This window comes from Oryza sativa, chromosome 10, assembly GCF_034140825.1.
Source record: "Oryza sativa Japonica Group chromosome 10, ASM3414082v1".
Classification (NCBI taxonomy): Eukaryota; Viridiplantae; Streptophyta; class Magnoliopsida; order Poales; family Poaceae; genus Oryza; species Oryza sativa.
Genome location: NC_089044.1, coordinates 20,931,058 through 20,943,654, shown reverse-complemented (window position 1 = coordinate 20,943,654; position 12,597 = coordinate 20,931,058). Strand labels below are relative to the sequence as shown.

The 12,597-nt window shown below is 43.1% G+C and overlaps 1 protein-coding gene across 1 annotated transcript; it reads right to left on the bottom strand.

Annotated features, from left to right (window-relative positions):
- Window positions 1-8,018: 8,018 nt before the first annotated feature.
- LOC136353790 (actin cytoskeleton-regulatory complex protein pan-1-like) lies at window positions 8,019-10,235 on the bottom strand. The gene is made up of 2 exons (XM_066305017.1): window positions 9,303-10,235; window positions 8,019-9,207 (listed from the first exon to the last, which is right to left on the bottom strand). Exons 1-2 carry the CDS (start codon window positions 10,044-10,046, stop codon window positions 8,719-8,721), a joined length of 1,233 nt encoding a protein of 410 aa, XP_066161114.1. The 5' UTR covers window positions 10,047-10,235; the 3' UTR covers window positions 8,019-8,718.
- Window positions 10,236-12,597: the final 2,362 nt, after the last annotated feature.

Sequence of the window (12,597 nt, the reverse complement as noted above, 5' to 3'; positions counted from 1 at the left end):
GGAGAGGAGAGGAAGGGGAAGGGAGGAAGAAGAAGAGAAATATAAAGAGGACGAGAGGAAAGCGTGGAGAAAGGAAGGAAGGAGAGGGGGTGGTTAATAACCATGGATAGGACAAGTTCTTGCTTTCCAATTTTCCCAAACCAACCCCTACAAAACCAAATATTTACATCCCAGTCCTTTTACAGGGACCTTTCCGTAAAATACAGCCGTAACACCACCAGATGGACAAGGGTTAACTCGTAAATTTACGGAACGAGATTTTTTTTATTAATCCACAATTAATTAATGTTACTAACAGATTGGATTAAATGAGCCGCCACGACGAGGCGGGAGGAGGTGCGTCTCCGTGGACGCGGTCCATGCACCGGGCGGATTTTATGTAACGTGGTACGCCACGTGTCAGCGATCCGGTCCATGGATATTGGCTCGTGGGGTTGGTCCATGGAGCGTGTCACAGTAGGATACAGTTGTAGTGGTAGTGGGCCGTGGCAGGTCTGGTATATCTCCTGGAGCTTTCCGGATTTGCCCTTGAGGGTGTCGTACGGCTTAAGGACAGGATGGGAAATTTGAAGCAGAAATTTTACCCTATCCTTAATTTCTTCGGTATAAAAATACGCGCGAATTGATACTGCAGCTCAGTATCCCTGCAATAATCCAACAGTGGATAAAGGGTGATTTTTTGACATACCGATTTTAATTACAGTGGATAATAAAGGAATGGTTATCTATTTTTGGCATCCTTTTCCCACCTATTGTGGAAAGGATAATTTGTTGCTTATAATAGGGTATGTAGCTTTCAGGTTTAACTACAGCCATGTGTTATTTTGAATTTCTGAATTCTATATGCTCTAGATAATTAATAAACATTTCTAAAGGGGTTAATAGCAATTTTAAAAGTAACTGGACGCGCTCGCTCACCGCACATTCCACTTATAGCCACAATAACACGTATATTTTACTCATGGTGTCGACAACTGTCACTAGTGCTAGACGCCATATGGGTATCACATACACGTCCTCTGAACCCATACCACCATACATGTGTCCATCCTTACAGCCGATGAACACTAAACTGACAGCTTTTATTGGCAATCTTCTAGAAAACGTTTAGCATTTTCTTTTAAACAAAATTGGATGAGTACACTCAACCTAGTGTACTTACCGCATATTGCATTTACGCCATCATAGTATATATCTTTTACGTGTGCTCAACAGGTGTCAATGGCGCTATACGCCATACCGAGTGATCACATACATCCCCTGAATTTGTACACGTGTATGGACCCCTCCAAACGATGAACGAGTGCTAAGAGAGTTTGAACCGTAGTGTGTGATGTATAACGCAACACCATGTGAACTGTCTGGCATTCGCAACCTCCTAGAACAATTTAATATAGTTTTCGGTGGAAACTTGAAGAGTACACTCAATGGGATTGTTCGGTAGGCTGAAACTAGGGTTGCGGCTGCCGTTTTGCAGTTACTCTGTTTGTGTAGCACTGTTTAACACAGTGGCAAATCAGCAGCCGAATGGTCCCAATATTGTAAACCATAACTTTAGTACAACAAATTTGATATTACACGATAGAAATCATATGACATTCATGCATAAAATAGTTGTGACAAGTTTTTTTTTAAGACACATTAAACTTGTATGAGTGTATATCCCTACAGGCAACGAACCTCTTATATGTACTATGCATTTGCAACCTTTCTAAACAGTTCAATAAAAATAGGAGAATGATACGGAGACCGAGCTAGAGTACAATACCGTCGAGTTCAATCGACCGCGACAACCTCCAACATAATATATGATTAAACTGTTTAAGAATGGAGCAAAATTAATTTATTATGACACGATGATACTGACGAACCAATTTCCTATATTCACACCTGATTGGCACGACACCCAGCACATGCCATAGCACAAACCACCTTGATGAACCATAGCACGGTAAGTACTACTAGTACACAAAAACAACACTGCCTGCATCTGTCACTGACCAGCATCCACATCTGTGTCACTCCTTCACTGCAATTTTTTTTTTGTTGTCCATTCACATTAATCATATCACAGTTAGACTGTAGCAATACGCCAATACCCCATCAATCGACCGAGAAACCGTACCTTTCAGCCACGCTAAACTAAACCAATCAGCCGCCAATCCCAAAAGCCAACCAAATACCAATCTTAGTTACTACTCCCTCCATTCCATAGTATAATGGATTTTGAGTTTTTACTTATACTGTTTGACCACTTATCTTATTAAAAAAATTTATCCAAATATAAAAAACGACAAGTTGTGCTTAAAATATTTTAGATAATAAAGTAAGTAAAAAAAATAAATAATAATTTTAAATTTTTAAAATAAAACGAATAGTCAAACAGTACAAACAAAAAAATCTCAAAATCTGTTATATTATGGAACGGAGGGAGTAGTATCCCAAACTAGCCAGCCTCAGTAGTGAGGCGATATCACGCTCGATTCCCCGTCAAAAAGCGAGATCTCACGGGAATATTAGCGCATTCGGGGAAGCCGTGACATGAACATGACATGACAGCCACAGTTAGTGTTCCAGAGCGAGAGAGGATTAAGCTAATCTGTCTCCAGAGAATTAGCCTGCACACGTAGCGCAGGAAAATCGTTCTGAAGAAGTGGGCGAGCAATTGTGGCCGTCAGAGAGTGGTTATAGCTGGTGGCTGCTAGTACTGTGCATTTTTTTTGTCCTGGAATTATCGATCGATGGAACATGAGACGTGAGACCATTTTGTTTTCTACTAGGAGTAGCTTTATCTCTCTCGAATGCTCCAGCCGTCACCCCGGTCTCTGTCACGCCTAGATTAACATCCCGCTTTCTGTGCCGTCATTTCGTCACTGCTTGGAGTAAGAGATTTGTTTAGGTGTAAACCAAAAAGGCTAGCGAAATCTTAGAGTTAACAAATCCAAAATGATCTTTGTTTAATGTGCGTACTTATAGATATTAGATCAAGTACAGGATGACTTTACGAGATTTCTCGAGTTAAGCTCGATCGGGTTTATTCAGGCCCTGTTTGGCACAGCTCCAGCTCCAGCTTCACCCCTTCTAGAGCTGGAGCTCAGCCAAACAGTTTCGGCTCCACCAAAACTGGGAGTGGAATTGGGTGGAGCCTTCTCACAAAATGAACTAGAGTTGTGGAGCTGGGTTTAGGCAGCTCCACAACTCCACTCCAGACTCAACTCCTGGAGTTAAATTTAGGAGTTGGAGCTGTACCAAACAGGCCCTCAGTGAAAATTTTGGTTTTGAACGTATAGGAGTAAATATTTATTTATTTGAAGCGGAATAAAATTGAGGTGATGAAGTGTTCTTTGATGAGGCCCAAACGGCAAAAATAAACAAGTTTTTTAAAAGCGAAAAGCGTCCAGAAGTTGGCAAGTTTGGTCCGAACTCCAAAACCGGTGCAGTCCATACCACTCGTCCGTATCCCGGATTAGTTATCCGACGTGTACCTATAAGATATACATTTTATACACGTGGCGATGACGCAGCCAGGGTAAGTTCGGATGGTGTGCAAACGTGTAACGTTTTGATCCGTCGAGCACACAAATCATTGGAATCAACACGCCCAGGAAAAAGAAAAAGAAAAGAAAAAAATCAAACACATCAACAAATTTTATCCGAGAGCCTTTTCTCGATGCATCCACAGATCAACATATCCCCTCTCTGTTTCTTTTATTGTTGCAAACAATGTACTCCTTCTAAATATATATGACGCCATTGATTTTTCGATCAACGTTTAACCATTTGTTTTATTTAATTTTTATTTTTATAAATATAAAAATATTTATGTCATGCTTAAAAAAATATTTGATGACGAATCAAGTCATAATAAAATAAATAATAATTACATAATTTTTTAAATATGGCGAATGTTCAAACGTTAGATAAAAAGTCAACGGCATCATATATTAAAATATGGAGATAGTACTCGTTAGAAGCGAAATGTATATGATATCCTTATGAAACTCGAAGGTAGTCATGGGATATGTGGTACGCATAAATGACTGTCTGTGCGCCTATATACAGAGGCTAGAAAACATTAACTAATCAAATTACACCGGAGTATTACCACAGCATTATTACTCCAGAATTACCGTGACATTATAGGTGACTTGTCAAACTCATGTCACACTCACAAACCCCCAAATACTACTATTAAAATCCAAAACAGACCCCACAAGGCAGGAAAGCTGTAAAAAAAAAAGAAAGATGAGGGAGATATGTACGGAGCTTTCCTAGTACAGCTCTCTCACTATGAGCTGGTTTGGTTTGAGGTCTAAATTAGACTTACCAATATTTAATAATTTTAATAGTGTTTAGTGTCTATTTATTTTGAAGCCAAATTTTGACATGCCTAAGAAAATAGGACATTTCAATTGTGAACTTAGGCTATTTTGATTTCAATCCAAACACAACTTTACCTTACTAAAATTAGTCATATTAAAACTTACCAAAATTTAGTACTAATAAAATTTGGTAAGACCTATTTAGGCCACCAACCAAACCAAACCCTATATGCATCACGATCACCAGCTAGCCTCCTCTCTTGCCTGCAATTATGCAGGCAGCGTCCACGTCACCGCGGGGCCCACGCCCTGGTGTCACACTCGCAGGTGGGGCCCACCCCTCCCGCGCGTAGAGAGATAGAGCCGCGGTGCTAAAAAAAATATCCCCACCCCGCGCACCGGCGCGCGTTGGCGGGGATCCGAGTCAGCAACGCGACGGCCCGTGGAATCGCCGCGACGTCGCGTGGCGGCTGCCTCACGCTGGAAAAACGATTAGGCGAGCAGAGCTACTGTTTTTGGAGGGAGATTACCGGATTATTATAAGCTTTTGGTTAATTTTTCTTCGTTGTGATCCATGTGAATATGTGATGATTTGGAGTAGTTTTTTTTCCCCGTAACTGGTGTAACTGAGGTCTCCAGTAACTTTTTTGGTTGAGCCTCATCAGTTGCCCGCATTTCTCAATTAATCAAAACGGTTTATTAAAAAATAAAAATTAGTTCATAGGTAAAACTTTTGTATATGTATTATTAGCGATAAAAATACCAATATAAAAAAATAAGTTGAAAATATTTTAAAATTAACATAAAAATTAAATTTGAAATTCAAATTATGACATTTGCTTTGGCTTATTAGGCCAACCGATGAAGCCTCCAGCTCATCTTCATAATATGTGTTCTTTAGTTTATGTTCTCAACTCATCTCCCGCTGTGTTTAGTTCACGTCAAAATTGGAAGTTTGGTTGAAATTGAAACGATGTGATGGAAAAGTTGGAAGTTTGTTTGTGTAGAAAAATTTTGATGTGATAGAAAAGTTGGAAGTTTGAAGAAAAACTTTGATCTAAACACGGCCTTCCTCTTTTTCGCGTGTACGTTTTCCAATTATACCCTTTTTTAAGTTTTATATAGAAATTTTTTTAAGAATTATATTAATTCATTTTCCATTTTTTAAGCTAACATGTAATTAATTACGCGCTATATTTTAATGTGAGGATGTGGATTTTCAATTATAACAGCTCCAATCGATGTTACTGATACTGTAGATGCAGCACAGCCGCAGCATGTAACAGCTGTGCAGCCACAGCAAAGATGAACCGATCAAGCCCTAAGTTGCAATAGTTGAAAAGATCGCAGCCTCAAAACAGGTGGTCTTTGTCCGTGCGGTCGAGTTGATGGGAATTGACCGGAGGAATCGCCGGTGCTGACCCCCCTGAGCTGAGGCCCTGAATCGCAGCCGGCGGCGGCCACAATCCGAGATCGCTAGGCTGTCCGTACGGCCCCCACATCCTCTCCGACCTTGAGATGATCGCGTTATCAGGAGGTGAGTCAGCTCCGACGCCGCACGCAGGGGGCAGGTCGCAACGCACAGCCGAGCACGGAGCAGCCAGTTGAGTTGTCTCTCTCCGTTCCAGTTTTCCGGTGGGCGTGTGCCTCTGTTTCAGACTTTCAGGGGTCTTAACTTGACCTCAGGGGGACATGCCCGGTTCTATGTGGGTCATAACAAATCCTAAAATCCATATTAGTGCCATGTCACTGGTACATAATCCACCATGTAGTATATATGCTAGTATTGATTTCACTGGTGTTATTATTTTATCACCCGCGACATGTGACTCGTACATGGTGGAATGGAAACGTTTAGTTCGGTCGTTTATATCGGGTAAATATGTAGTGCAATCATCGCATTGAAAAATAATCATATCAGATTAAGCCACATCATCGATAGTAAAAGTTTAATTTCCATATTCATATTCAACTATAAGTAAAAAATTTGTTGGAATTATTTTTTTTCTATTTATGACGTGGTCAAATTTTAGGCGTTCATTTTCCATTCAGCGGTAGCTTTTATGTTTTCCAATATATGCGGTTTGCATCATATATTTCCTCGCTTACTGTGGGTTACTATTTACTCATCACCGTTGACCAATCCTATTACAATTTTAATCATTAAATAATAAATTATATGGTTAAATTACGAAGAGCAAGAACTTTTTTTTTTACGTAAGAAGAGCAAGAACTTAATGCTTATGTTTAGGGTACAACACTCTTTGATAGTACATTTTTCTTCAAGAGTACTTATATCTTTTAGAGAAAAACGAGTGGTAAAAGTTTAATTATTGATAATATCTAATAAGGAGAAGTGTTTAAGAAGAAAACGAGTATAAAGTTTGTTGGAGGCAGGAGCTCTGTTTCGGCCAGTCACAAGTGTTGTCACTGGTGCAGAAAGCGTTTGTAGTCCCGGTTCGTAACCCCCCTTTAGTCCCGGTTTTCAAACCGGGACTATCAATCTGGGACTAAAGATCGCTATCTTTAGTCCCGGGTGAAATAACCGGGACTAAAGATCGAGCTGACCTTTTTTTTTTGCATGGCCCTGTTGCACCATGGTTCATATATATATATATATATATATGACCAAAATATATATTTACATTATAGAAAATGTGTGCACATGCATATAGAAACATAGTCATGTATTAATTACAATCCATTATATGTCCTAGCTAGCTACGATTTCGACGTAGTAGTAGTTGCTAGCTCAGAAGCTAAGGAACTATGAATTGTGTTTCCGTCGTAGTAGAATTCACCCTTGGGATCAAGGATTTGTTCGTTGATAAATCCCATGAGTTGTTCTTGAACCGCCGCGATAAATTCCTTGTGTGATCAGGTTATCCCTCATGCAAATAAACTATATGAATGTATGAAATTGATTAGTAATTAAACAACAAATCGATACGTAATGAAATTTTGAATTTATTTGTACGTACATCGAGCTCTCTTATGGTGATGATTTGGTCTGCAAGGCAGTGGCAATACTTGCACATGTAGTAGCCGCACAAGTTAGTTCCCTGCTTTTGCTTTGCGCACTATAAATAACAAACGACGAGAGATCTAATTAATATACACTTGTATGTATTTGAATCAGAGAAATATAAATGTAGAGCATGTGTACTCACAGGAAATTTGAACTTCCGCCTAAGTCTTTCTCTCCAGTTGCCGCGGACCAAATGACGGAACCGATACCAAGCACTACATGGAGTTTAAAGCTATGATTCGTAGTAGCAATTAACATAACAAGATTTTCTTAATTAACATAGGAACTTATGACAATACCTGTCTATAAGTTCGAAAACCTTGTCAAACGTAGACTCTTTTTTATCCATTGAGACATATACGTTGACGGTGCAGGCCTCCAGGTCGAAGAGTAAAAGCACCCAGTGGAATCTGCAATGTGCGTGGGATGCATTACATATGAAACACTTAGCAAGTTCGTATGGGAATGAAATTTGGTATAGGAAGACAGTAAAATTAAACTAACTCTGTGTTGTATGACAACAGTATGAACGTCTTGTAATGCTGCGCCTTCAGGAGATGGACGAGATTGTCCTCTGTGGCTTGCGGATATTGGTCGAGCATTGCGACGTTTACTTTCCGAGGGTCGATGAATCCAGTATCGAAAACCACCCGCCGTCGGGCCCTTTGAATCTCTATTCTACAACGATAAAAGGGAGTATATATTATATATAGTCTACTTATATACAAGGACCTAATTAATTAAAGGAGACGTAGTAAGAAATCTAACTGAACGATATACTTACAAAATCCAGCAACTCATAATAGAGACGTCGAGGGCGTCCAGCTGGTATAGTTCGTAGATTCCCTTGAAATTGATCCAGAGAATGTCATCTCCTTGCAAGAAGTCCGTGTCCCTGATCCTCGCTCCGATCATCTCTCTACCGGTGGCGCTCATCTCCATGTACAGCTGATGGAACTTGTACATTTATGTGGGTAGGGACTGCAGCAGCTCAGGCTTGACAAGCGGTTTACCGAGTTCGTACATGTATTTCACTTCCGCCTTTTCGATTGGTGCGTCTCCTAGAAATTGATCCGTAGTTAGCCCGGTGTCATAAATAAATTCTTGTATTACAAAATCTTCACTGGTCACCAATGGCTCGATCTCCTGGTTTGGTTGCTCTCCAAGCTGAGGGACTGGTTTGGACTTTCCAGAAGATGCTTTCTTGAGCGTTCGCTCATAGTCCGATAGCTTTATGGCCTCCTTGGCAGGTGCAGACATACCCCTGAAGAAGTTCCTGACACTCGAGTATATAGGAATCTTCTTTTCTGGACTTCGAGGCTTGAATTGTCTCTTGACTTCTGATGCCACGTAAGCATCAAGCTCCTCTTACGTGCAATCGTACCCCGGGTCCTTGTTCTTGGCGGCGTCAACTTTCGTCTTCTTCGTTGCCCTTGTGGGGGCAGGCGGTGGAGCTTGGGGGGCCCTTGACTTGGAAGGTGCCGGAAGAGGAGCTTGCGGAGGAGTCGGTGTAGGAGCCTGAGGAGGAGTCGGTGCAGGAGCCTGAGGTGGAGACGGTGCTGGAGCATGAGGAGGAGACGGTGCTGGAGCCTGAGGAGGAGATGGCGGAGCCGGAGGAGATGGTGCACGAGACGCCGCTTGTTGCCCAGGGAGGATGATGTACCGCTTGCGCCATAGAATAATGGCGTGGCTTGTGTCTCGTAGATGCGTCTCACCGTCTCCTCCAGGGTAATCCAGCTCGAGGTCCTCATACGCGCCTTCGACAAACTCAACTTCGACCTTGGAGTATCCTGCTGGAATCGACCTGCAGTGGTAAGTACCTGAAGTGTCCGTTGGGATGGCCATGCCCGACGCCACCTTCATGTGGTGAGAGGTTATTTATTAGTAATCAACATATATAAGCAGCAACTAGCGGAATGGCCAAATCTAAAATTTATAAACTACGAGCTTACCTTTATTGATAAGTTCTTGAAAGGAATATGCAGCTCACATGGTGTCCGCTGAGTGATGTCATCAACGGGGCAGGTGGATTCATCCTGGGTTTGCATGGCGTCCATGCTCTGTGATCCTACCTGCCCCGTTGAGGCGTAGCTGCTACGGTTTCCTGACGGGCTCACCATTGCAGGAGGAATGGTCGGCTGGGGATCATGGGACCGATGTGCGGCCATTCGTTCATCAACCTTTCTTGCCACCTCCTCTTGCATGCTGAGCTCGTAGCTCGATACCCTAAACTCTAGATATGCAATCTTCGCCTCGGTATCTCTCTTGCTCCTCATCCGACTCCTGTATGTGTGGATGTCCTCCTTGAACCCAATCTTCGAAGGAATCACCCCTTTCCCTCGTGTTCGTCCTGGATGCTCTGGAGTCTGCAGGGCGAGTGACAGCTCGTCCTTCTCTCTGTCCGGTCGGAACGCGCCCTGAGAAGAGGCTTCCAATTCGTCTGTTAGTCGACGCGCAGCCTCGCGTATCTGATCGCCGAAGACCAGGGAGCCATCAGCTGGGTTGAGCGTTCCACCGTGAGCATAGTACCAGAACTTCGATCGTTCCGGCCAATTAGCAGTGGCCGGTTCAATACCCCTCTCAAGCAAGCTAGCCTCCATCTCCTCCCACTTCGGCATCGCGACGCTATAGCCGCTTGACCCCAAGTGGTGATGGTACTTCTTCTTGGCGGCATTTTCTTTGTTTCTTTCCATCATCGCCTGCCCTTGTTCACCTGTCTTATATGCAACGAACTCGTCCCAATGATCCCTTAGCTTTGGGAATGTGTCGAAGTTCGGTGTCTGCCCCTTCAGGATATATTTCTAGTACAGATCTCCCTTGAAGCTCTGAAACTGTTCTGCCATTTTCTTCAGAGTCCACCTTTTCACTTTGTCCTCTGTACCCGCGGGAAGGGTGAATGTCTCGAGCATTGTGGTCCACAACATCTCTTTCTCCGAATCTGGGACAAAGCTCTCATGATCTCCGCATGCCCTTGTTCTGCGCCAGTACACCGTATTGACAGGCACGTTATCCCGCACAACCCAACTGCTGTGACGTACATAGTTCTTGGCGGCTTCTGCCGGGGCACTAGGTCGGCCATCTTCGTCCACTTCCGTTATGATGTGCCGACCCTCAAGCTTCTTCGCGGCACCTCGTTGCCCGCGTGCCCTCTTCTGTCCAACGGAGGGTTGACTTCCACTAGCCTCCTCCTCCTGGTTCCCCTCCACATCCCTTTTCCCGTGCCCCTCCTGGTTCCCCTCCGGGTTCCCCTCCGCATCCCTCTCCACGTTCCCTTCCTCGTTCAAATACTGGTTTGGATCCTCGTTCCCCTCTTCTTCGTTCCAGTACTGGCTGCTTCCCTCCGCAATTGTATCGTACAATATCTGTTCCTCATCGCGATCAGCCATCTGTTCATACAGGAAACATCTGCTAAGTCATGAGACATTTATGTTTTAACAATCTTATATGCTAACAATCATATGCTAAGTCTAGGTGACGTATATTATAGGACCCTAGCTAGTCAATAAATTATATAGTAAGTCTAATCACAAATCTAATAATCTTATATTAAAACTCAAATAATCTTATACTAAAACTCAAATAGTGATAAATGCTAAGTCTAGGTGACGTATATTATAGGACCCTAGCTAGTCAATAATTATATACTAAGTCTAATTACAAATATAATAATCTTATATTAAAACTCAAATAATCTTATACTAAAACTCAAATAGTCATATATGTTAAGTGTAACTGTCGTATATTAGAACCTTACACAATCTTATATGCTAAGTCTAATTACAAATCTAATAATCTTATACTAAAACTCAAATAGTGATATATGGTAAGTCTAAGTGTCGTATATTAAATCTAATAGTCTTAATTGCATTACAAATATAACAATCATATATATAATTACGTCACTTGCCTGCGCGAATTCCTTCGAGGGCTAGCTACCATTCCGGCTTGAGGGACGACTCCGACAACGTCTTTTCTGCAAGATACAAAAAGATGTATTAGGATAAACGCGAAATAACATATATTGCATTTGACGTTCACGTTTCGTTCACGATCGTTCACGTTCGCGTTCTCGTTAAGGTCACGTTTCATTCACCTACGTTCATTCGTTCACGTTCATTCACCTGCCTATATTGCATTTCACGTTCACGTTCGTTCACGTTCACGTTCGTTAGTTCACGTTCGTTGACGTTCGTTCACGCTCGTTCGTTCACGTTCGTTCGTTCTTTCACGTTCAATTCTCGTTCACGATCGTTCGCTCGTTCACGTTCGTTCGCTCGTTCTTGTTCACGTTCATTCGCTCGTTCACGTTCTCGTTCACGTTCGTTCGCGGCGGCGGGGCGGCGCAGCGGCGGCGTGGCGCCGCGCGCGGCATCGGCGTGGCACGGAGGCGGCGTGCGGCGCGCAGCGTGGTGGCGGCGTGGCGCGCGGCCCGGTGGCGGCGTTGCACGGCAGCGGCAAAGCGCGCGGCACGGCGCCGGCGTTGCGCGGCGGCGGCGTGGCGGCGCGGCGCCGGTGCCGTGCTGCGGCGGCGTCATGGCGCGGCATCGTGTCGTGATGACGTCGACGTCGGCATCGGCAACGAGGCGGCCGGCGGCAACAGAGAGGGAGAGAGAGAGATCGAGATCGGAGAGAGATAGCTAATGAGAGCGAGGCAGCGGCGGCTCTCACCCCAGAGATGCGGCGGCGGCGGAGGAGGCGGAGGCGGCGGTGACGACGACGAGCGCGAGACGACGGCGAGATACGGCGGCGGCGTCGGCGCGGGGATGCCCTAGGCAGTGGCGGCGAAGGAGAAGCCGAGAGAGATCGATCGGGCAAAAGCTTCTAAGTGTTGGTGGAGAAGACGAGGGCGCGCATCGGGAATATATATACCCCTAGATCTTTACTCCCGGAGTAAAGATATCTTTACTCCCGGTTGTTCTCATCAACCGGGAGTAAAGATATTTTCCCGCTATTTCCAAATTCTTTTTAAACCCGGTTAGGGTTAAGAACCGGGACTACTGATAAGCGCACTGAATATTATTTTCCATTACATATGTGCTTCTAAAATAGAAAATAATGCATTAAAATTATTTAAAGTACAAAGATTAATGATAATTACTTCGAAAAATTATTGTTGTCAGTAATAAATTAAGTGGATAAAACGTAATAGGCAAATATATGATTTAAAATTAATAAAAATTATAATAATCATATATACTTAGCATATGAATGATATTAAATTGGTAAAAACTCTAATTAACATATGTA

What these genes read in the sequence shown, in the direction of transcription:
- LOC136353790 (XM_066305017.1), bottom strand. Translation starts at nt 10,046, where the DNA reads ATGATGGAAAGAAACAAAGAAAATGCCGCCAAGAAGAAGTACCATCAC. An exon ending in TCAAGAACTTATCAATAAAG is followed by an intron (nt 9,208 to 9,302) that starts GTAAGCTCGTAG and finishes CACCACATGAAG; the next exon opens with GTGGCGTCGGGCATGGCCAT.